The sequence below is a fragment of the Heptranchias perlo genome, chromosome 10 (genome assembly GCF_035084215.1).
Source record: "Heptranchias perlo isolate sHepPer1 chromosome 10, sHepPer1.hap1, whole genome shotgun sequence".
Lineage (NCBI taxonomy): Eukaryota > Metazoa > Chordata > Chondrichthyes > Hexanchiformes > Hexanchidae > Heptranchias > Heptranchias perlo.
In genome coordinates, this window is record NC_090334.1 from 11,132,891 (window position 1) to 11,159,064 (window position 26,174).

The 26,174-nt window shown below is 47.8% G+C and overlaps 1 protein-coding gene across 4 annotated transcripts in view; it reads right to left on the reverse strand.

Moving 5' to 3' along the window:
* The window catches only part of mapkbp1 (mitogen-activated protein kinase binding protein 1), a 352,050-nt gene that overhangs the window by 11,765 nt on the left and 314,111 nt on the right, over nt 1–26,174 (reverse strand). For 3 of the 4 annotated variants that reach the window (XR_010964161.1, XR_010964160.1, XM_067991219.1), the window contains exons 22-28: nt 21,066–21,320; nt 19,655–19,824; nt 13,273–13,418; nt 12,483–12,653; nt 10,347–10,470; nt 4,455–4,650; nt 1,739–1,997 (exon numbers count right to left, since the gene is read on the reverse strand). Coding sequence is in view for 2 of the 4 variants with exons in the window: in XM_067991219.1 (XP_067847320.1) it covers nt 1,739–1,997; nt 4,455–4,650; nt 10,347–10,470; nt 12,483–12,653; nt 13,273–13,418; nt 19,655–19,824; nt 21,066–21,320 (1,321 nt within the window). In the remaining 2 variants the exon portion in view is untranslated. The remainder of the gene's footprint in view (nt 1–1,738; nt 1,998–4,454; nt 4,651–10,346; nt 10,471–12,482; nt 12,654–13,272; nt 13,419–19,654; nt 19,825–21,065; nt 21,321–26,174) is intronic. The other variant, XM_067991220.1, reaches the window with a different exon arrangement.

Consider the following 26,174-nt stretch of genomic DNA (forward strand, 5'->3'; position numbering starts at 1 on the left):
CCAAGAGACGTTCATCAGTATGGGATTCTCGATACCAAGAGACGTTCATCAGTATGGGATTCTCAATACCAAGAGACGTTCATCAGTATGGGATTCTCGATACCAAGAGATGCTCTTCAGTATGGGATTCTCGATACCAAGAGATGCTCATCAGTATGGGATTCTCGATACCAAGAGACGTTCATCAGTATGGGATTCTCGATACCAAGAGATGCTCATCAGTATGGGATTCTCGATACCAAGAGATGCTCATCAGTATGGGATTCTCGATACCAAGAGATGCTCATCAGTATGGGATTCTCGATACCAAGAGACGTTCATCAGTATGCGACCCTCGATACCAAGAGATGTTCATCAGTATGGGATTCTCAATACCAAGAGACGTTCATCAGTATGGGACCCTCGATACTGAGAGATTCTCATCGGTATGGGAGCCTCGCTACCGAGAGATGCTCATCAGTAATGGACCCTCGATACCAAGAGATGTTCATCAGTATGGGACCCTCGATACTAAGAGACATTCATCAGTATGGGCCCCTCGTTACCGAGAGATGCTCATCGGTATGGGACCCTTGATACCAAGAGACCCTCATCAGTATGCGACCCTCGATACCGAGAGACGTTCATCGGTATGGGACCCTCGATACCGAGAGACGCTCATCGGTATGGGACCCTCGATACCGAGAGACGCTCATCGGTATGGGACCCTCGATACCGAGAGACGCTCATCGGTATGGGACCCTCGATACCGAGAGACGCTCATCGGTATGGGACCCTCGATACCGAGAGACGCTCATCGGTATGGGACCCTCGATACCGAGAGACGCTCATCGGTATGGGACCCTCGATACCGAGAGACGCTCATCGGTATGGGTCCCTCGATACCGAGAGACGCTCATCGGTATGGGACCCTCGATACCGAGAGACCCTCATCGGTATGGGACCCTCGATACCGAGAGAAGTTCATCGGTATGCGACCCTCGATACCGAGAGACGCTCATCGGTATGGGACCCACGATAACGAGAGACGCTCATCAGTATGCGACCCTCGATAACGAGAGACACTCATCGGTAGGAGATCCTCTTTATTCAGGTTTCTCTATTAGTGCAGGTGTCTCCATACTGTGGGCTCCTGAATATATATTTTTTGCAGTTTCTTTACATTGAAATCTATTGTCTGCCTTTTGTTCTTTTCCTCCATCAACATCCCTCAGCTCCTCAGGTTTCCCTCTTCTACACTTCCAGGTTAATGAGCTGTAGTCTCATTGGCTAGGAGGTGCCAAAACAAGATGGTCTACTTCTGCAAAACACCCCCGACAGCCGCCCACTTTAGAGCTCAAGTTATCAGCCAGGTTCAAGAATCAGCCAACACCAAACCATGGTCACACCATAACAACAGAGAACTGGGTCTTCATTTTTATGCTACTAGACCTGTACTGTTAGATCCTTTCTCATCAGCTACTGTATTGAGACCAGAAAATGTAAATATTCTTTGTCCCTTTCACATATTGTTTGCAACATTATTCTTCTTCAGGCAGCTAACATCAGAGACACATTTATACAGGAGAGGTTTTTAGGCAGTAATTTTTACTTTGGGAGTGCTCAAATCAAGAACATATCAAAGCACTTTGGGATGTCCTGAGGTTATGAAAGGCGCTAAATAAATGCAAATTCTTTCTTTTACTTTAATCAACTTTTCTTTGGTGTAAATACATCTGGCTGTCTCCTTTCTCCTTACCTTCATGAATCAGGTCATGGACAGATTGGCATTTTCTGATGGATGGACTTGGTGACACGGCCGGGCTTGGAAGTGCTGAGGATGACTGTCCCTTTGCTGAGCCGATTAACACTTTACGCATTTCCAGACCTGGGTTCCGTTTCCTCTGGGTGTACATCACTCTGACGGATATTGGCTTGTCTGGAACAGTATTGGACTCCGTTCTATGTGGGGCTTTCACTGGGGCAGAATTCAACACTGAAAAGCATTTTGATGTGGGCTGCAGAAAAACAAGATAAGAAAAGGTAAATCCTTAAGTAACTTCTTAATCTATGGAGATACTACTTGGCTCTGGTTTTATGTAGAAACCAACTTTTGACTCTGTGTTCTTAACCTCTTTCTCTGAACCTATCTTATGATCACCGTAAGAGTGACTCGATGCCAACGCCTGCCTAGGTGTGACTCGATGCCAACGTCTCCGTAGGAGTGACTCATTGTTAACATATTATAGGAATTACTCACTGCTAATATCTCCAAATGAGTGACATGGTGATATATCATTGTCAACATCTGTCTGGTGGGGACTCATTTCCAACATCTACACGGAAGTATCTCACCATCAATGTCTCTATAGATGTGACTCACAGCCAATATCTCCACTGGATTGAGTCACCACCAATCTTATCTCTTGTGTGACATTATGGACAGTCTATAACTCACAGCTAGGAGGGGTATGAGTGTGGCAGTAGTTATCACTGCCTGTACAAACTGGTCTATAAATGCAATATTTTTCATAGTAACATAAAAACATGGTGGGTGTTCCAGAATAAATCATCAGCAAAGTGATGGAAGGTGTCGTCAACAGTGCTATCAAGTGGCACTTACTCACCAATAACCTGCTCACCAATACTCAGTTTGGGTTCCGCCAGGACCACTTGGCTCCAGACCTCATTACAGCCTTGGTCCAAACATGGACAAAAGAGCTGAATTCCAGAGGTGAGGTGAAAGTGACTGTCCTTGACATCAAGGCATCATTTGACCGAGTGTGACACCAAGGAGCCCTTGTAAAATTGAAGTCAATAGGAATCAGGGGGAAAACTCTCCAGTGGCTGGAGTCATACCTAGCATAGGAAGATGGTAGTGGTTGTTGGAGGTCAATCATCTCATCCCTAGATCATTGCTGAAGGAGTTCCTCAGGGCAGTGTCCTTGGCCCAACCATCTTCAGCCATCATAAGGTCAGAAATGGGGATGTTCGCTGATGATTGCACAGTGTTCAGATCCATTCACAACCCCATAGATAATGAAGCAGTCCATGCCCACATGCAGCAAGACCTGGACAACATCCAGGCTTGGGCTGATGAGTGGCAAGTAACATTCGCACAAGACAAGTGCCAGGCAATGATCATCTCCAACAAGAGAGAGCCTAAACACCTCCCCTTGACATTCAACGGCATTACCATCACCGAATCCCCCACCATCAACATCCTGCGGGTCACCATTGACCAGAAACTTAACTGGACCAGCCACATAAATACTGTGGCTACAAGAGCAGGTCAGAGGCTGGGTATTCTGCGGCGAGTGACTCACCTCCTGACTCTCCAAAGCCTTTCCATCATCGACAAGGCACAAGTCAGGAGTGTGATGAAATACTCTCCACTTGCCTGGATGAGTGCAGCTCCAACAACACTCAAGAAGCTTGACACCATCCAGGACAAAACAGCCCGCTTGATTGGTACCCCATCCACCACCCTAAACATTCACTCCCTTCACCACCGGCGCACAGTGGCTGCAGTGTGTACCATCCACAGGATGCACTGCAGCAACTCGCCAAGGATTCTTCGACAGCGCCTTCCAAACTCGCGACCTCTACCACCTAGAAGGACAAGAGCAGCAGGCACATGGGAACAACACCATCTGCACGTTCCCCTCCAAGTCACACACCATCCCGACTTGGAAATATATCGCCGTTCCTTCATCATCGCTGGGTCAAAATCCTGGAACTCCCTTCCTAACAGCACTGTGGGAGAACCTTCACCACACAGACTGCAGCGGTTCAAGAAGGCGGCTCACCATCACTTTCTCAAGGGCAATTAGGGATGGGCAATAAATGCTGGCCTTGCCAGTGACGCCCACATCCCATGAACGAATAAAAAAAATACAGCAAAGAAGGCGGCCATTCGGCCCATCATGCCTGTGCCTCTCTTTGAAAGAGTTATCCAATTAGTCTCGCTCCCCTGCTCTTTCCCCATAGCCCTGCAATTTTTTTCCCTTCAAGTATTTATTCAATTCTCTTTTGAGAGTTACTATTGAATCTGTTTCCACCACCCTTTCAGGCAGTGCATTCCAGATCATAACAACTCGCTGAGTAAAAAAAAATTCTCATCTCCCCTCTGGTTCTTTTGCTAATTATGTTAAATCTGTGTCCTCTGGTTACCAACCCATCTGCCACTGGAAACAGTTTCTCCTTATTTCCTCTATCAAAACCCCCTATAATTTTGAACACTTCTATTAAATCTCCTCTTAACCTTCTCTGCTCTAATGAGAATAACCCCAGCTTCTCCAGTCTCTCCACATAACTGAAGTACCTCATCCCTGGTACCATTCTAGTAAATCTCCTCTGCACCCTCTCTAAGGCCTTGACATCATAGCAGAATTGGTGTGCTTATGTAAACTGTTGTCTAACTGTACATATGAGTAAAGATGCTAAGATAATCCAAAATGTAATGCAGTACTTACATCATCTGGACGTTTCTGATGATCATTTCTATATTTTACTGCATCTTCTTGCCTCTGTGGTTCTTGCCTCCTACTGTCACTCCTCACTTTGAAGACCTCCTCTCCTTGTTGCTCTAAGTTAGAGGCAGGAAATGTGAATAGGCTGACTCCTGACTCACCATCCTGGAGGAACTTGGAGGTAAGATCTGGCGAGTTCCTGTAAACATAAAAATGTCAACAGCATGAGTACATTACCAAGTAGGAACTTGGGGCTTTCACAATATAAAGAGGAACGTAGGTCAGTTTCTATCATTTTTGGCAAACTCATTGATCTGTTCACCAGCTCTGGTAGTTGATCTCCTGTTCAGATGATAAAATAGCTTTAGTAGCAGTGTTGGACTCCTGTACAGAGAATTTGGATGATCCACTAGCAGAGCATTGGACTGCTGTTTGGGGCATGAAATTGTTCAATGGCAAGAGCGCTAGATTCCCATTCAGAGGTCTTGTTACTTTTAAAGGTAGCTTGTTGGACTACAATTTAGAGTATCTAGTAGAACATTGGGCTACCATTCAAAGGGCCTGGAAGTCCAAGTTGGAGGCACTTGGCTCCTTTTCAGAGGACATGATAGCGCCTGCAGGTTAATAGTGGGCCCATATTCAACGAGTGCTGAAGTTCTAGCAGCATGCACTGGGCAACCCAGTCAAAGGGCTCAGTACTTCTACAATAGGGTGTTGGACGCTCACTTAGAGGGCTCAGTACTTCTACAGTGGGGTATTGACACTCACTTAGAGGGCCCTGTAGCTCTACAGTAGAGTGTTGGACTCTCAGTTAGAGGGCCCTGTAGCTTTACAGTTGAGTTTGGACACTCAGAGGGCCCTGTAGCTCTACATTAGGGTGTTGGACATTCAGTTAAATGTGTTGGACATTCACCTAGAGGGCCCTGTAGCTCTAAAGTAGAGTGTTGGACTCTCAGTTAGAGGGTCCTATAGCTCTATAGTAGTGTTGGATACTCACTTAAGAGGGTCCTGTAGCTCTACAGTAGGGAGTTTGACATTCACTTAGAGGGCCCTGTAGCTCTACAGTAGAATGTTGGACTCTCAGTTAGAGGGCTCGGTGGCTCTAGCTGTGTTCTTTGTTTGATGACTAGATAGATGTAACCTATAGACTCCCCTTCAGATGTTGGCAGGGAGTTCATTAGCACTAACGGTACTGCACTAGAGTCAACCAGCTGTCACATATTGAAAATTAAGTTCTTATGTGAAGTAGGAACAACAGTCCTTGGTTCTCTATAGTCTTGTTTTTCTTACTTACTGCAGACAGAATTTGATTTTACTAAATGCATAGTTTCTGTGACAGGAGAAATTATAACGGGGAATAAGGAAATGGCAGACACGTTTAACAAATGTTTTGTATCTGTCTTCACAATAGAAGACACAAAAAACATACCAGAAATAGTGGGGAACCAAGGATCGAATGAGAGTGAAGAACTTAAAGTAATGAATATTAGTAAAGAAAAAGTACTGGAGAAATTAATGGGACTGAAAGCCGACAAATCCCCTGGACCTGATGGCCTACATCCTAGGGTTCTAAAAAAGGTGGCTGCAGAGATGCATTGGTTGTGATCTTCCAAAATTCCCTAGATTCTAGAACGGTCTCAGCGGATTGGAAGGTAGCAAATGTTACCCCGCTATTCAAGAGAGAGAGAGACAAAACAGGGAACTATAGGCCAGTTAGCCTGACATCAGTCGTCGGGAAAATGCTGGAATCCATTATTAAGGACGTGGTTACAGGGCACTTAGAAAATCATAATATGATTAGGCAGAGTCAACATGGTTTTATGAAAGGGAAATCGTGCTTGACAAATCTACAGGAGTTTTTTGAGGATGTAACTAACAGGGTAGATAAAGGGTAGATAAAGGGGAACCAGTGGATGTAGTATATTTGGATTTTCAAAAGGCATTCGATAAAGTGCCATACAAAAGGTTGTTACATAAGATAAGGGCTTATGGGATTGGGGGTAATATATTAGCATGGATAGAGGATTGGTTAATGGACAGAAAACAGAGAGTAGGAATAAACGGGTTATTTTCAGGTTGGCAGGCTGTAACTAGTGGGGTGCCGCAAGGATCAGTGCTTGGGCCTCAGCTATTTATAATCTACTTAATGATTTAGATGCAGGGACGGAGTGTAATGTATCCAAGTTTGCTGATGATACAAAGCAAGGTGGGAAAGTAAGCTGTGAGGAGAACACAAAGAGTCTGCAAAGGGAGATAGACAGGTTAAGTGAGTGGGCAAGAAGGTGGCAGATGGAGTATAATGTGCGAAAATGTGAGGTTATTCACTTTGGTAGGAATAGAAAAACAGAATATTTTTTTAAATGGTGAGAAACTATTAAATGTTGGTGTTCAGATAGACTTGGGTGTCCTTGTACACGAAACACAGAAAGTTATCATGCAGGTACGGCGAGCAATTAGGAAGTTAAATGGTATGTTGGCCTTTAATGCAAGGGGGTTGGAGTACAAGAGTAAGGAAGTCTTGCTGCAATTGTACAGGGCTTTGGTGAGACCACATCTGGAGTACTGTGTGCAGTTTTGGTCTCCTTACCTAAGGAAAGATATAGTTGCCTTAGAGGCAGTGCAACAAATGTTCACTAGATTGATTCCTGGGATGAGAGAGTTGTCCATGAGGAGAGATTGAGTAGAATTGGCCTATACTCTCTGGAGTTTAGAAGAATGAGAGGTGATCTCATTGAAACATAAGATTCTGAGAGGGCTTGACAGGGTAGATGCCGAGAGGCTGTTTCCCCTGTCCGGAGAGTCTAGAACTAGGGGGCATAGTTCTAGTTATTTCAGGATAAGGGGTCGGCCAATTAGGATTGAGATGAGGAGCAATTTCTTCACTCAGAGAGTTGTGAATATTTGGAATTCTCTATCCCAGAGGGCTGTGGATACTCAGTCATTGTGTATATTCAAGACTGAGGTCGATAGATTTTTGGACTCTAAGGGAATCAAGGGATATGGGGATCAGGCAGGAAAGTGGAGTTGAGGTCGAAGATCAGCCATGATCTGATTGAATGGCGGAGCAGTCTCGAGGGGCCATATGGCCTACTCCTGCTCCTATTTCTTATGTTCTTATGTTCACTTTACAGCTTTTTAGTTTCATATTAACTGTGCTGCTGTTAATATCATCCTGTTCAGTGTCAGGAGACCATTCAGACAGATGGTTAGTGAATGATCATTAATACCAGTGACAACGCACATCTGACTTTAGCTGAACAAACATATGGTACTCGAGAACTACCACTTAAAAGCTCTGAGGAGTGATTCACTCTGGCCAATCTATAACTAGCTATTAGGAGAGGTCTGAGTGCCGTAAGTGAGGACTCTTCCTCCAAGTCCCTAATTTTTGCTCTTACTTTCTTTCACCTCTAACTTCACTTTAATTCCCCTTGCTCTCAATCCTCCAAGCTCATGTCTTTACTGAACCTCACCATTCACATGTTCAAGAAGGCGGCTCATCACCACCTTCTCAAGGGCAATTAGGGATGGGCAATAAATGCTGGCCTTGCCAGCGATGCCCACATCCCATGAACGAATAAAAAAAAACCATCACCTCCCCCATGCACACATGCAGATACCTCCTTAATTTGGATGTCTTACATGGCATGCCAGCTCTGAGCTCTCTGAGTGCTATGGCCAGCCCTAACTTCCACATCTCACTCTACATCTGGAAAATACTGCCACCCTTATCCCTCGTGAACTCACTTTATAACTACCAATCCCTTCCTCCGGCTCTCACCCATCACAACACTGCTGTTGAAGTTTGCCTTGGACACCCTCAAGTCAGTATCTCGCCCCACTGTTTCCCCTGGTAGAGTTACCATCCCTGCACTCTAGAGTCTGAGAGCTGTAGACAAGATCTCAACCAGGGCATGATTCATCTTATTGTCCGTTGCCAGATCAGGCTCAATCATGTAAAGCACTACACTGCCTCCTTCTCCATGTCAACTCCTCCTAGAATCTTAGAGAGTCATACAGCACAGAAGGAGGCCTTTTGGCCCATCATGTCTGTGCCAGCTCTTTGAAAGAGCTGTCCAATTAGTCCCACTCTCCCCTGCTCTTTCCCCATAGCCTGCAAATTTTTCCTTTTCAAGTTTATATTCAGTTCCCTTTTGAAAGCTGCTTCCACCACCCTTTCAGGCAGTGAATTCCAGATCATAACAACTCAAGAGTAAAAAAAGTTCTCCTCATCTCCCCCTGGCTTTTTTGCCAATTATCTTAAATCTGTGTCCTCTGGTTACTGACCCTCCTGCCACTGGAAACAGTTTCTCCATATCTACTCTATCAAAACCCCTCATAATTTTGAACACCTCTACTACCCGAGGATCATTCTGGAGTGTAAGGACAATCCACAACTCCTTTTCTCAAGGACAAACTGCCTCCTCAAACCCTCTTCCCCACTCCTTTCAGCCTCACTTCTAAGATCATAAGAAATAGGAGCAGGAGTAGACCGTACGGCCCCTTGAGCCTGCTCTGCCATTCAATAAGATCATGGCTGATCTTCAACCTCAACTCTAATTTCCCCATATCCCTTCGTTCCCTTAGTGTCCAAAAATCTATCGATCTCAGTCTTGAATATACTCAATGACTGAGCATCCACAGCCCTCTGGGGTAAAGAATCCCAGAGATTCACAACCCTCTGAGTAAAGAAATTTTTCTTCATCTTGGTCCTAAATGGCCGCCCCCTTATGCTGAGACTATGTCCCCCAGCTCTAGACTCCCAAGCCAGGAGAAACAGCCTCTCAGCATCTACCCTGTCAAGCCCTCATAAGCACTTCTAAAGCAAGTGCAAGGATTTCATGGATTTCTTCCTGGATTCTCCTTACCCTCCAGGTTGTTCTTGGAGTAGTAGGAGAATTTGGCTGTGGAAAAGGGAGCATGGTAGTGCTTGACATAGCCGAGCCAGATCTGGTGGTGGACAAGACCTCCAGGGTGGGCTCACAGATTGAGCATGCCTCAGTTGTGAACTCGCCGCCCCTCCCTCATTCAACCACCGTTCACTCACCCTAGCCCCGATCTCCATTCTCCCCTGACCTCTCCAAGCTCACCTCTTCCATTAGACCCACCTCCTTCTTCTTGATTCCCTTCCCATTCAACTCCTGACCACATAATTACTTTTCTTGGCCATCACACTCACCAATGTTGTTAATGCCTCTCTTTGATCTGTACTGTCCTCCCTTTCAAAATTGCCATTATCACAATCCTCCTCTATAACCTCATTCTTGATGTATCTGCTTTCTCCAAATATGGTTCTATCTCTAACCTCCATTTCTTTTCCAAGATTCTTCACCATGCCATTGCCTGTGCTCCAAGCTCTCCTCTCCCACAACACCTTGTGCAAATCCCTTCAGTTCAGGTTCTACCAAGCTCACAGCACGGAGATCTGGTCAGTCACCAATGATACCTTGTATAACAGCAACCAAAGCATCTTATCCCTCCTTCTCCTCTTCAACCTCTCCCTGGTATTTGACAGGGTCGACCACAGTATCCTCCTTCACTGATTGCCCTTATCCCCAGCTCCATGGGACTGCGGGCTTTCACTCCTGTAGGTCTCAACTCAGCCAGCACATCTCCAGTTTCTTCCCCCGTGCCCTCATAGTCACCTCTGGAATTCCCCAAGCCTCCAACTTTGGCCCTCTCCTCTACATGTTGCTCCTCAGTGACATTAACTGTGAGCACTGGGTTAACTTCCACAGATATGCTGACAACACAGAGGCACACGCTCCCTGTAACACAGGCACACGCTCCCTTTTGAACAGACACACTATTTAACATTATGGCTCTGTCGCTAATTGATTTTATTAATGAATGTTATATTATTCAATAAATACACGACAGGTTCCCTCTACTGACCTGAAACTCGACGTCAGCGATCGAGACAGGAATCTTGCTGAAATGCTCAGCCGTGGATTTAGCAGCTCTTCAGTCTCTCTCATAGTCAATGACTTCAGGCTGTCCAGTCGGTGGTCAGATTTCACTGTAGATGTAGTTTATAGTATATGTTATTAAAAATGTACAATTATGGGCATGGGGGGTGCTCAGTGCAACAAAGCAGGGTGGGCGCAGGTTTGAGTGCCAATGACTCAGTTCCCAATCTGAGCTGTGTCAAGAAAGATGACTATGAGCGGAGGCTTTAGAGTGTTCCAGAGGGGTGTAGGGAAGAGGACAATCGTACCCAGGCAGGCACTGTGGTCTCCTGACAGCCAACTACAGGGACAGCTTTTGTCCCTCAACAGTTATCGCCCGTCCTGCTCTCCTGAAGTCGCTGACTTCTTGCTAGGTCACAGTCGCATGCGTGCCATTTGCCCTCCAGTACCATGCCCATGTGCCCATTATTCACAAGTGAGCTTTGACAGTGATGTCAGCGAGATGTTTGACTGCGAGGGGCATCACAGCTGAACTCATTCCTTTACTTAACCGACTGGAGCATTTCCAGCACGGCAGTGATTAGGAGCAAGAACTTCAGGCGGTTTTATTTTTCCCTTTCCCGACACACAAGGAAATCGAGGTAGATTGTTATCGCCACAGTGCCATTCCCAGCTGAGAGCAGAGAACTCAGCGCAGTCGCTTTTATTTATTACTGATGAATCTTGGTGAAGGGCCACGGCCCAGAGTGTAACCTGGACAGAGTAAAAGGGAAGTAGATCAGGATGTAGTGATCAGGTTGTTTGAGTTTTGACAGTATCAGGCCAGGCAAAGAAAAGAGGATAAAGATACTAAACAAGGTTATGCAGCGGGTAGACGAGCTATAAGGCCCCAGGTTCATTTCCCGGTCTGTGCTGAGTTAGCTGATCTCAGTCAGGGCCGTAATGGTCGTTGTACAATTGTCAGCTGTGGCTCAGTGGGTAGCACTCTCGTCTCTGAGTCAGAAGGTCGTGGATTCTAAACCCCACACCAGAGACTTGAGCATTAAATCCAGGCTGACCCTTCAGTGCTGCACCGTTGGAGGTGCTGTCTTTCGGATGAGATGTTAAACCAAGGCCCTGTTTGCCCTCTCAGGGCAAAAAGGATCCCATGGCACTATTTCGAAGAAGACCAGGGGAGTTCTTCCCGGTGTCCTGGCCGATATTTATCCCTCAACCAACATCAATAAAACAGATTATCTGGTCATTATCTCATTGCTGTTTGTGGGAACTTGTGTGCAAATTGGCTGCCGCATTTCCTACATTACAACAGTGCCTACACTTCAAAAGTACTTCAATGGCTGTAAAGCACTTTAGGACATCCTCAGGTTATAAAGGCGCTATATAAATACAAGTTCTCTCTCAGTACACCAGGTCAGGGAGGTGAAAAGTGACCCCCGCTGGCAAGTAGGAACATGTGTGGCTGATGACTGAGGACAGGATTAGCACAGCTGGGACTGTCCCCCTCCTCCCTTGGTTAATAGTCTGCTGACCCTCACTGCTTCAATTCGTAGCTACCTCAGTGAAGAACTGGAGACCGACTGGGCACTCTATCCTGGCAAGGAGTTACTGTCTTCAGGAGAGGAGGGGAGAAGAACACAAAAATAAAATGGGGGCAAAAATTACTCAAAATACCCTAAAAAGTTAAAAACCACAGAATGTTGATAAATACTCGAAGATGTACCTTAGGGCTGCTAGTACGCAGAACACAACGAGGAACAATTAGTGTAAATCTCGGAGTACAGTTGTATCGAGTCAGTGGCTACCCTTAATTAGCCATCCAGGCACATTTCTTGAAGGACCAATAGCAGTTAGGGCCCGAGGAGCTGCCTTTCACCTCTCTCTGTGAATCGTCCCACACTACCCATGGTTTGGAGACAGTGACCATCTTATGCGTTTGCAACACTCACCACAGGGAAAAGTTCAAAGACGAAATGCTGGGAATCTCCTCCCTGACCCTGGAGCAAATGGGATGAAGACTCCAAGATATCTGACTCTGGATTCCACGGATGACACTGTATAACCTTACCATCCATTGAAAATCTAATGTATTCGCACATCCTCCTTACAGTGGAGGCAGTCTTACCTCCAACACTCTCATCAGCCAGGGTCCCAAAATGTTGCTTCAGGAACTTCTCCTGATCTGGGGTTCTCGGCACAGCAGTCTCCCGTGGGAAGCTTCTGCTGAGCTCCTCCTCTTCCTCCTCCATGTCTGAGGAGATCCCATCCACACTCAGAGGCTCCGTGCATTCGGAATCTGTCACGTTAACAGAAAGCAATGACTTCCTAGTTACATTTTTAACACAGATTTCTGTACAGGTTCTTGTTTCCGCACGGTCAGGGGGAGAGGCCACTGAGTATGCCCTCTTCACGTGGCCTCTTTGAAGGCACCTCTTCTAGAGCTGCTTCCAGGAGGACCAAACTGCATGCAACTGCCATCTGTTAAAGCATATGAATGAACCAATATCACAGCTTAATTTCCAGGCTCTGTTCTCTTTGGATTTAGGACCTGGTGTAAAATCCAGTCCAAACAGCCTCACCTGTCTGAGGGATCAGGTGGCGCAGTGAGTTAGAACAATGTCCTCGCACCTCTGGGATCTGGTTTCAAGTCCAACCCAGGCAGAAGTCTCTTCTGCCTGACTGCAAACCGGTCTAAATGTACATGCCCTATCTGAAATAGGGCAATATAGAGGGAGCTGCAACCTATATCTAAACCATCCAGGACTGGAACGAAGATTGCTCAGTGCTAATACTGGAAGAGAATTGTTCCATCACCAGCATCTATTGATAAAAAGCACTAAACGTACACAGATACCAAAACTCATTTCTTAGAGGGAGTAATCAGTATGGGTTGAAAACACGCTCTGGGTTCTAACCTTCGTGGGGATGTTCCGGACTGGAAAAGTGGCTGCTGGAGTAATCCACAGAGCAGGCGCTGTCCGGACTGTGTTTCTCCAGGAGGCCTTGGCTACGATAACCCTTTCCCTGCGTTCCCTTCTGTGACTCCTTCACCTGGTACTCGCTGGCAGACATGGAAGTACAGTATTAACATTACTAAAGTCTGTTCAAATTAAATATACATCTAGAAGACAGTGGAGCAACTTAAGGAATTTATCATATGTGAGCAGCTACCTCATTACGTGACAAAATGTTCAGGATAAAATATCCCCTTTGAAAGGGGCACTGTTTGGTTTTTTTTCCATTCATTCTCGGGATGTGGGCGTCACTGGCAAGATCAGCATTTATTGACCATTCCTAATTGCCCTTGAGAAGGTGGTGGTGAGCCGCCTTCTTGAACCGCTGCAGTCCGTGTGGTGAAGGTTCTCCCACAGTGCTGTTAGGAAGGGAGTTCCAGGATTTTAACCCAGCCATGATGAAGGAACGGAGATATATTTCCACATCAGGATGGTGTGTGACTTGAAGGGGTACTTGGAGGTGCAACTGCTGCCCTTGTCCTTCTAGGTGGTGGAGGGAGTGGGTTTGGGAGGTGCTGTCGAAGGAGCCTTGGCGAGTTGCTGCAGTGCATCCTGTAGATGGTACACACTGCAGCCACGATGCGCTGGTGGTTGCCATTGGTGTTCCTATGCTGCATTGCTTTTAAGGTTTTAATAATCCAGCAGGAAATTAATTCATTAAAGAAACAGCTCGATGCTGTAATGGGAGAATGGCAGGTTGGTAATCTGCATGGATGAGATAAAATGGACTGGTGGGCCTTGTTGATCCAAACATGTCTTGTGATAAAGGAATTTTATTATGGTTAAAAACAACTTTACATCACAACATCATTCAGCAGCTCACTGTTATCTCACAAGCTCCATCGTGCAGACTGACTGGCTCCAGTCTGGTTCCAACTGGTTGGCCAATTGCAATATTGATCGATCACTGATCGTAATTCAGGGGATGGCTCCAAATTCTCATTCTTATGTTGGTTTGTTACCACACCATGGTCATTGTAAAGCCGCTTGTCATCAACAATAACAGCTTGCATTTATATAGCGCCTTTAATGTAGTAAAACAATTCGATATGTAAATCTATTTGTGCTGTAAAATTTGTCAATATTTTATTTTGTTTAATGCATTCAATTATTGAGAAAAAATAGCAGACTAAAGGAGTTGGGAGTTTTCCATTAGTGATCTGACTGGTTTACTTAGCTAGTTTTCTATTTTTCCGAGAAATTAATATATGAGTGAATGCCAATGAATAAATTGGCATATTACCCAAATAGCTGGAAAAAACTTGCTTGAGACAGAATAATTTGCAACCCAATTAACTACAAGAAGTTTGGATAAGTTATAAATTGTTTAGGAACAAAGAACAAACAAACTTGTATTTAAAAACCTCCTTACCATGACCTCAGAACATGCTGAAACACTTTACAACTAATGAAGTACTTTTGAAGTGTAGTCACTGTGGTAATGTAGGAAACACGCACAGCAAGGTCCCACAAACAGCAATGAGATAGCGACCAGATAGTATGTTCTTGACGTTGCTGTTGGACAGGACACTGGGGAAAACTCTCCTGCTTTTCTTCAGAATAGTGTTGTGAGATCTTTTACGTTCAACTGACCAACATAAAACAAATTATCTGGTCATTATCTCTTTGCTGTTTGTGGGACCTTCCTGTGCGCAGATTGGCTTCCGCATTTCCTACATTACAACATGTTAAGCATTTTGGGATGTCCTGAGGTCATGAAAGACGCTTTATAAATGTAGTTCTTTCTTTCTTCTCTGAGGGTATGGTAGAACTGGGGATTTGCTGAGGCATTACCGAACTGGAGGGGGGGGGGGGGGGGGGAATGAGGGAAAGGTATTGCGGTCTAGCAACACTGGGTGGAGCGGGTGGGGGAAGTAACACGGGGCACGGGATGGCGTGGCAGGGAATTTGTTGGTGGTAGCAACAGAAAAGGGCTGGGATGGTAGTAAGACAGGTTGGAAACTCCAGGCACCTACTACCACCAGGGGTGGTGCCCAGTCCCTTCTTGGAGAGATGATTTTTAAGGGGGCCGATTATAACATTGAAAAAAAATTTGCTTATCTTCTCTTCGAGCATCTGGCCTGGACCTTCAGTGGGCCCCACTTGCTCTTTCAGGAGACTGGTATTATACCGGGGCCCTTTGACGCCAAGGAAGAGAGAGGCCCTGGGTAGGAAGTCCCCACCTCCCCTTTGTCTCAGTGCCCTTGTTTAAGGTGGGTGGAGGCTCTGCCCCCCACCCCCCCCAAGGAGGTCACTGGAAATTCCAATGTCAGTCTGGGACTAGGTGTGTTCCAGGTTACGGGCGAAGCTTGCAGCCGCAGTTATAGCAGGAGTCTGCCGAAACAGCTGAGCATTTTCACGGACACCATAACATACACACAAGGGCATGCCGATGGCCACTGTAATGCCTGACATTGATGTTAGGGCTATCCTGATCAGATTATGAGGATAGCCAGTGACACACGTGAATTGTGTCCAGCATGCATGTGTGCATTCAGTGATTGTTTACGCTTGTGTCTGTTAGTAATCGCTCGACATTGGCCAACTGGCTTCATTCTCATATATTTCATGTAAAGTCAAAAGAACGGAAGCCAATTTCCCAGCATGCAGAAGTAGCCATTTTGAGGATGGTATCTTTTAATGCAAACAAACACAGTACCGAGAAAGGATGGATAAACTATGAACAAAAGTTCTGGTTCGGCCCCATCTGGAGTACTGCATCTAGTTCTGGGCACTGCACATCAGGAAGGATATATTGGCCTTGGAGGGGGTGCAGTGCAGATTCTCTACCCCAGAGGGATGTGGATGCTGAGTCATTGAGTTTATTCAAGGCTGAGATTTCTGGACTCTAGGGGAATCAAGGGATATGGGGATCGGGCAGGAAAGTGGAGTTGAGGTCGAAGATCAGCCATGATCTGATTGAATGGCGGAGCAGGCTCGAGGGTCCATATGGCCTACTCCTGCTCCTATTTCTTATGTTCTTATTCACCTTAATGATACCGGAGCTAAAAGGGTTAAATTATGAGGACAGGTTGCATAGACTAGGCTTGTATTCCCTCGAGTATAGAAGATTAAGGGATGATCTAATTGAGGTGTTTAAGATGATTAAAGGATTTAAAGGGTGGATCGGGAGAAACTATTTCCTCTGGTGGGAGAGTCCAGAACAAGGGGGCATGACCTTAAAATTAGAGCTAGGCCATTCACGGGTGATGTCAGGAAGCACTTTATCACACAAAGGTTGGTGGAAATCTGGAACTCTCTCCCCCAAAAAGCCGCTGAGGCTGGGGGTCAATTGAACATTTCAAAACTGAGCTAGATAGAATTTTGTTAGGCAAGGGTATTAAGGGTTACGGAACCAAGGCAGGTGGATGGAGTTAAGATACCATGATCTAAGTGAATGGAGGAACAGGCCCGAGGGGCTGAATGGTCTCCTCCTGTTCCTAAAATACTCCATTTTTGTCATAAGTAGTTTGAGCCTATACGCAATGGCCTAAAGGTGCGGCATTTTTAACTTTGAGGTGATGGCAGGTATTTTCCAGTAAGCGATTTACCACGATTTGGGGATTAATTGCTAGCCCATAAATGGCAGAGAGTGAAGACACAGGTTTTGGCTCATAAGTGACTTGGCTTCCCTATAGAAACACTAATCAAGCCGTAAACACAAGAAAAAAAAGAGTCCCAAGAAAAGCTCAAATAAACCTGCTCAAAACAGCACTCCAAAACCCAATCCTCCAGCATGAACCCGAAACAGGCCTCAGCCTCAATTAGTATGAAGAATATATTTCCACAATCCATTTCTTGGGAGTCGGTGTTTGTGAGCATGAGAAAAATAACAATTTAAGAACTCGCCAGAAGAATGGCGCCTTCACAAATAAGGACCAATCACAACACACCGCCTTCACAAATAAGGACCAATCACAGCACACCGCCTTCACAAATAAGGACCAATCACAACACACCGCCTTCACAAATAAGGACCAATCACAACACACCGCCTTCACAAATAAGGACCAATCACAGCACACCGCCTTCACAAATAAGGACCAATCACAACACACCGCCTTCACAAATAAGGACCAATCACAACACACCGCCTTCACAAATAAGGACCAATCACAACACACCGCCTTCACAAATAAGGACCAATCACAACACACCGCCTTCACAAATAAGGACCAATCACAACACACCGCCTTCACAAATAAGGACCAATCACAACACACCGCCTTCACAAATAAGGACCAATCACAACACACCGCCTTCACAAATAAGGACCAATCACAACACACCGCCTTCACAAATAAGGACCAATCACAACACACCGCCTTCACAAATAAGGACCAATCACAGCACACCGCCTTCACAAATAAGGACCAATCACAACACCCCGCCTTCACAAATAAGGACCAATCACAACACACCGCCTTCACAAATAAGGACCAATCACAGCACACCGCCTTCACAAATAAGGACCAATCACAACACACCGCCTTCACAAATAAGGACCAATCACAACACACCGCCTTCACAAATAAGGACCAATCACAGCACACCGCCTTCACAAATAAGGACCAATCACAACACACCGCCTTCACAAATAAGGACCAATCACAACACACCGCCTTCACAAATAAGGACCAATCACAACACACCGCCTTCACAAATAAGGACCAATCACAACACACCGCCTTCACAAATAAGGACCAATCACAACACACCGCCTTCACAAATAAGGACCAATCACAACACACCGCCTTCACAAATAAGGACCAATCACAACACACCGCCTTCACAAATAAGGACCAATCACAGCACACCGCCTTCACAAATAAGGACCAATCACAACACACCGCCTTCACAAATAAGGACCAATCACAACACACCGCCTTCACAAATAAGGACCAATCACAGCACACCGCCTTCACAAATAAGGACCAATCACAACACACCGCCTTCACAAATAAGGACCAATCACAACACCCCGCCTTCACAAATAAGGACCAATCACAACACACCGCCTTCACAAATAAGGACCAATCACAACACCCCGCCTTCACAAATAAGGACCAATCACAACACACCGCCTTCACAAATAAGGACCAATCACAACACACCGCCTTCACAAATAAGGACCAATCACAACACACCGCCTTCACAAATAAGGACCAATCACAACACACCGCCTTCACAAATAAGGACCAATCACAGCACACCGCCTTCACAAATAAGGACCAATCACAACACACCGCCTTCACAAATAAGGACCAATCACAGCACACCGCCTTCACAAATAAGGACCAATCACAACACACCGCCTTCACAAATAAGGACCAATCACAACACACCGCCTTCACAAATAAGGACCAATCACAGCACACCGCCTTCACAAATAAGGACCAATCACAACACACCGCCTTCACAAATAAGGACCAATCACAACACACCGCCTTCACAAATAAGGACCAATCACAACACACCGCCTTCACAAATAAGGACCAATCACAACACACCGCCTTCACAAATAAGGACCAATCACAACACACCGCCTTCACAAATAAGGACCAATCACAACACACCGCCTTCACAAATAAGGACCAATCACAACACACCGCCTTCACAAATAAGGACCAATCACAACACACCGCCTTCACAAATAAGGACCAATCACAGCACACCGCCTTCACAAATAAGGACCAATCACAACACCCCGCCTTCACAAATAAGGACCAATCACAACACACCGCCTTCACAAATAAGGACCAATCACAGCACACCGCCTTCACAAATAAGGACCAATCACAGCACACCGCCTTCACAAATAAGGACCAATCACAACACACCGCCTTCACAAATAAGGACCAATCACAGCACACCGCCTTCACAAATAAGGACCAATCACAACACACCGCCTTCACAAATAAGGACCAATCACAACACACTGCCTTCACAAATAAGGACCAATCACAACACACCGCCTTCACAAATAAGGACCAATCACAACACACCGCCTTCACAAATAAGGACCAATCACAACACACCGCCTTCACAAATAAGGACCAATCACAACACATCACCTTCAAAAATAAGGACCAATCACAGCACACCGCCTTCACAAATAAGGACCAATCACAACACATCACCTTCAAAAATAAGGACCCATCATTTCACTGTATTTCCAAGCTGAGGCAGGAGAACATGCTCATTCGTCGGTTCCCCGAGTCCCCACCTTCTATTCTCGTGGCCTGTGCACGCACACAGATCTCGGATATCTATCACCACTCACCTCTCCATCTCGCCAGTACTCCCTGAGTGTACCGGGTAAATGACACGTTCTTCCACCTCTGGTGTCTCCAGCTCCTGGCTAAATATGCCCTCCTCACACATCGGTAGCCTGATGCTGCTGGGCCTGACAAAGGACGAGCTGTGTGTGTGCGCCGACTCCTGCTCCTCTATCTGGCGGGGAAAGAATGAGAACAAGGTCTCAGGCTAGGGTTGCCAACCCTCCAGGATTGCCCTGGAGTCTCCAGGTATTAAATCCTAAAGCAACCCAGAAGAAAAATCATAGGTGCATTAAAAAATGGAACTTCTGTTTATTAGTTAAATATATCTGAGACGGGAAAAAAGGCTGTTTGACAGTCAAGCATCATCCAATCGGGTAATTTAGCCGGGTCTGTTTGCTTTCTGATTGGCGTGAGAAGGCAGGGCACCACAAGTATGGGCATGTTGGGCGACCAATGGCGGGAGTGTGGGGTCGGGGTGGTTGGAGGCAGGAGGTCATGTGATGACAACTGCAGGAATACATCAAAATTACTCCCATTGGGTGAGTTCATTGAATTAATTCAACAATTTGCACTAATATTGTTCCTTTAACATAGAAAAACATAATAATGCACTTCACAGAGTCATAATCCAAAGAAAATGGTTGCCGAGCCAAACTAAGGAGGTATTAGGAGGGGTGACCAAAAGCTTGGTCAAAAAGGTAGGGTTTTAAGGAGAGTCTTAATCAGGAGGGAGGGAATTCTAGAGTGTGGGGTTCGGGCGACTGAAGGAACGGCCACCAATGGTGGGGTGCAGGGAGGGAGGATGCAAACAAGGCCAGAGTCAGAGGAACGGAGAGTTTTTTTGGGGGGGGGGGGGGGAAGAGTTGTGGGGCTGGAGGAGGTTGCAGAGATAGGGAGAAATGAGGTCATGAGGCTGGGTTTTTTCTGCTTGGCTCAACTGAGATTGTTGGAGAATCTCCCCGACTGTGATTGCTATTGTTATTGTTCTTGCTCCCCATTCCTGGTCATTGTCATTCTGTCTGCAATGAGCTTCAGTCCAACCTCCAGTACAGGCCCCAGCCTCAGTTCAAGTACCAGCCCAGGCTTAGTTCAGGGCCCAGCCCAAGCCTCAGCCTCAGCTCAAGCCCCAACTTCAGTTTCCATTAAAGCCCCAGGCCTGGCTTCAGTTCAAACCTCAAACTTAATTCAGGCTCTGGCCTCACTTAGGCCCCAGCACTGTTCACCTCTCATTCAATCTCCATCCAACCAAATTAGCAAGACACAAAGATAGAGAAACAAAAGCAATATTACACGTGGAAATGAGGCAACACCGCAATACTCTGGGGCAAGACTCTGCATTTGTAGCTGTTAACCGTATAGTAAAGTTCCACATTACTTCACTTTTTATGAAGCTAAGATGCGAACAGCACTCACATCACTCAGCAGAGTTTCTATGCTGACCCGAGCCCTATTCTCCTGATCAGTGGGGTCCTGGCACACACTGCCCCTGGACAGCGATGTTCCCACCTGGGAAATGGAGTCCATCGGCGGGGAGAAGGAGTCCAAATGTCGAAGGTCCAGCATCGACTTCACGCTCAGCTCAAGGTTGTTCACTCGATGGGACCATCGTCCACGGGGCCGGGGTGCGTGATCGTGCACCGAGTCCAATCTCATTGCCACGTCATCCATCTGTATAAGGGGGAACATAAGTTAACGTTACAACAGCCTTTGTGCCTGCAAATGGTAGTCATCACTCTGCGAGAATAAGTACCATCCTACAACAACTTGCATTTATAGAGCGTCTTTATTAAAACGTCCCCAAGGCGCTTCACAGGAGCGATTATCAAACAAAATTTGACACCAGGCCACAAAGGAGATATTAGGACAGGTGACCAAAAGCTTGGTCAAAGAGGTTTTAAGGAGCGTCTTAAAGGAGGAGAGAGAGGTGGAGAGGTGGAGGGGTTTAGGGAGGGAATTCCAGAGCTCAGGGCCTAGGCAAGCTGAAGGTACGGCTGCCAATGTTGGAGTGATTAAAATGGGGCTGTGCCAGAGGCCAGAATTGCAGGAATCTCGGAGGTTTGTAGGGTTACAGGAGGTTACAGAGACAGGAGGGGCGAGTCCGTGGAGGGATTTGAACACGAGGATGAGAACTTTAAATTCGAGGCATTGTAGGACCGGCAGTTTCCCGGAATTGGGGATTCCTCCCCCAAACGCTGCGCGGCCCGGGAGGTCGAAGATTTAAATTTCCTTCCGCAGTGTGACCCCCCTCCCCCCTCCCCCCAGCCACATTCCCAGTCTCCCCTGAGCCCCATTCCCCAGTCTCCCTCCCATTCCCCTCTCTCCCTGAGCCCCCTCTCCTCTCCCCCCCCCCCCCCGCCACTCTTGAGCCTCCCCCGATTTCACACAACCGCACCCCCTACAAACTCTGCAGGTGATGTCTCCAACTGGAGGCTTCTCACAGTAGCTGGTCTCATCGCAGAGCAGGGGGGTGAATGGGGGCTCGGGAGAAGACTGGGGAATGGGGCTGGGGGGGTGGGGAAGAGGGAGAAGACTGGGGAATGGGGCTGGGGGGGTGGGGAAGAGGGAGAAGATTGGGGAATGGGGCTGGTGGGGTGGGGAAGAGGGAGAAGACTGGGAATGGGGCTGGGGGGGTGGGGAAGAGGGAGAAGACTGGGGAATGGGGCTGGGGGGGTGGGGAAGAGGGAGAAGACTGGGGAATGGGGCTGGGGGGGGTGGGGAAGAGGGAGAAGACTGGGGAATGGGGCTGGGGGGGTGGGGAAGAGGGAGAAGACTGGGGAATGGGGCTGGGGGGGTGGGAAGAGGGAGAAGACTGGGAATGAGGCTGGGGGGGTGGGGAAGAGGGAGAAGACTGGGGAATGAGGCTGGGGGGTGGGGAAGAGGGAGAAGACTGGGGAATGGGGCTGGGGGGTAGGGAAGAGGGAGAAGACTGGGGAATGGGGCTGGGGGGGGTGGGGAAGAGGGAGAAGACTGGGAATGGGGCTGGGGGGGGTGGGGAAGAGGGAGGAGACTGGGAGTGGGGCGGGGGGAGGGAGGAGACTGGGGAGTGGAGGCGGGGGGAGGAGAGAGACTGGGGAGTGGGGGCGGGGGGAGGGAGGAGATTGGGAGAGTGGGGGCGGGGGGGAGGGAGGAGACTGGGGAATGGGGCTGGGGGGAGGGAGGGGACTGGGGAAATGAGGGCTCGGGGGAGAGAGGGAGACTGGGGAAATGGGGGCTCGGGGGGAGAGGAGACTGGGGAAATGGGAGCTCGGGGGGAGAGGGAGACTGGGGAATGAGGTGGGCATGGACCCAGCACTTCTGCAGAGCCGGGAGCAGCAGCAGCAACGTGGCGAGTGGGAGCAGCACCGAGAGAGCAGCAGCCAGTAAAGGGGCGCATGAAACTTGGGGACCTTACTGTGGGTGAATAATTTCCACTGGTGGGCGAATGGGGAACAAGGGGATGGAGACCGACCATTCTCACACGATGAACGAAGGGGGGAGGAAGAAAGGAAAGTTCTTGTACTGAGGGCTATTAGACCATGGGATGCTTCACTACGTTTGTATTGAAGTAGACACTAAAAACTTCATTACAAAGGGAAGGGGATAAATATTTGAAAATGAGGAGTATGAAAGGACCTGGGAGGGAATGGGGTTACAGGAGGGAGCGCCAGCACCAGGGGGCCCGAATGGCCTCATCCTGTGTTGTAATTTCTATTATTCCATGAAAACTCTCCTTTATTGAGTCCGAGCCCCGGGAATAATTTAGAAATGTTGCTGAGCTGAGTTTAGGACGATATGCCCTGTGAGAAGTGCCCCAAACACTGAGCCCAGTGCCCTTAGTGCGATCTCTTGGTTTGGTTCAGGTCGGTCGGTTTTGACGTGTGAAGTCCAAGTACAGATCGGCTCTGACTCAGGCTCCCAGTTGTGAGTTGTCACCTTCACACGGAACCTGAGTCCAAACCAGAGTCCAAGGATATAGGGAGAGAGATAGAGTCTATTAAAAGAGGCATTGACTGGGGAGCCTGACCGCACCTTGTGCAGTGCAGGGGGATTCTGGTTGTGGTTTCAGAGTGAATATCGGCATTACACCAGGTACATCTCTACAATCAGTGAGTTATTGGATTACATTAGGTCGGGCAATTTCAGTGAGTTCCATTAGTGTACTGGTGGTGATTTGGGAAGCAGGGGAAGGGGGAAGTTCCTCCCAACTCGGTCTCACCCTGCCCTCGGTGTTCCCCCCAGTCTCCTACCTCCTCTCTCCCCCGCCCCAGTCTCCAACCCCCTCTCTCCCCCTCCCCAGTCTCCATCCCCATCTCTACCCCCTATAATCTACCCCCAGCCCCCATCTCCTACTCCCCTCTCCCCCGCCCCAGTCTCCTACCCCTCTCCCTCTACCCCCCCCCCCCCTGTTCTCCTATCCCATCTCTCCCTCTCCCAGGTCTAATACCCATCCCCATCCTCATCCCTCCACCCAGTCTCCTACCCCCTCTCTTCTCCCCGCCCCCACCAGTCTCCCACTCGCTTCCCCTCTCACTCCCCTCCCCACGTCTCCCCCTCGCTTCTCCCCCACGTCTCCCCCCCCCACGTCTCCCCTCGCTCCCCACATCTCCCCCCCGCTTCCTCCCCATGTCTCCCCCCCACGTCTCCCCCCCCCGCGTCCCCCTCCCCGCATCTCCCCATCTCTTCCCCCCCCACAATCTTTCTAATAACATTTGTAGAAGTCACGTGATCGGATTTTACGTGATCAGATATCACATGGTCAGATGTCATGTGGTCAGAATGTCACACGATCAAACCTCCAGGACTGTGTCTAACCAGGGTTGCCAGCCGTAACTGGGAGCCATTGTATAGTCAGCTTGGACAGGGGCGATGACAGACATTAACCATACAATTCACTCCTAACAATACCACTGCACTGTGACCTGACATGATGACGCTGCCTAAGACTCCCTAATTATCCCCATCTCCCCTTCTTCTCTCCTCAGGACAGCGACTCTGCTAAGTCCTCTCCCACCTTTTATAGGCCGCTCGCCATGTTGAGGGGAGGGGGGAGGTAGGGGCAGGAATTCCCGTGGCTCCTCCGTGAAGCCGAGCCGGAAGTAGAGTGTTGGAGGAGGCAACAGGGATAAAAATCTCCATCAAGACTTACCGTTTTCCGAGCAGCATCAGTGGCTTGTTTCACGACCGCTGGGTTAGGTCGCTCAGCGGCTGGTACCAATGGGTGGAGCTTGTGCAGTGCACACTCCGCTGATTGGCACCTCAGAATTGCGCCAGGGTCCTATGTACATCATGGGACCCTGATTCGCACGTTACAAGTCGGCTTCTGCCTGAAGCAGGGTCCAGGCTGCTCATATGAAGGCCCTGCTAAAGATGCTGGCGGACACGTCGGGAGCAGGAATGTGGCAGTAAGTATTTTGTCACGGTTTTTAGGGGGCTGCTGTTCAATTCCCGCCTGCCGGATGCCCCCAATATCGGGGCCAATATGGGGTTAAAATGCTCAGGAGCTAAGCTGCGATGCTGTTTCTTCAGAGACTGTAAATAATATTCAATTCTTTCGCAATCAATAAACATCTCATACCCATTGGGGGAGATTTTGCAGGAAACCTGCGTGAAATTGTCGACACGCAAGCTCGAAGATACAGGCCCGAGGCTCGCCCCAAACTGGGCCTCGGACCTCGTCTCCACAACACTGGCGAGCCTGCGGAGGCCAATCGGTCCTCCCAAAGCAGCTCTCCCATCTGGACCTTCCGAAAGTTGTCCGGCTGTGACGCAGGTAAGTCCTGGGAGGGAGGTCAAGGCAAATGGGTGGGGGGAGGTAGCAGGCTGGCAGCGGCCCACAGGATTGCTGTCGAGCCAGGAGCTCCTCCTGGTTCTACATTGAGGCAAGTGGAAACTGGGAAACTTACCTCTCTTCGTTGACAGCATCTAGTGGTCCCTTTAAGGACATCTGGTTAGGCCGCTGTAGACCCATAAAAATTGAACATGCTCGGCGCCTGCTCCAACCAGTTTTTGCCCAATTTGGCATCAGATGTTAGGCCCCCGTTTACCATATTCAAGAGGCCTAATGCCTGTTTCAAGTGGGCCCAATATGGCGACCAATGATGAAGATGAGTGTAGATCGGGCACGCCAATTCCTGGCCCAATTTTGTGAACAGAAAAAACAGAGAGAGACACAGGCAGTCAGATATTTAAACAGAAGCTGCAAGGGCAAGCTGCAAAGGCCAGGCTCAGAAGGAGAATGCAGGAGTTGTAGCTAGGAGATATTTTGTTTTTGGTTCAAGCAAGAAGACCCACTGATGTAGGGAAGGGAAACATGTTCATTATTTTTATATTATTACACAAAGGCCAGTTGCACTGATTGAATTAACTAACTGTCGCTCAATGTGAAATAAAGCAGATTTGGATCTGACCCTGTCACACCAGGTGTTTTCTCAGTTCGAAGAGCTTGAAAAAGCATGAGAGAAAGACACAAATATCCCGTTCAGATCACAAGCGGATACTAATGCTACATCCCTGAGTTAGACTATCACAGTTAGATATCGGGCA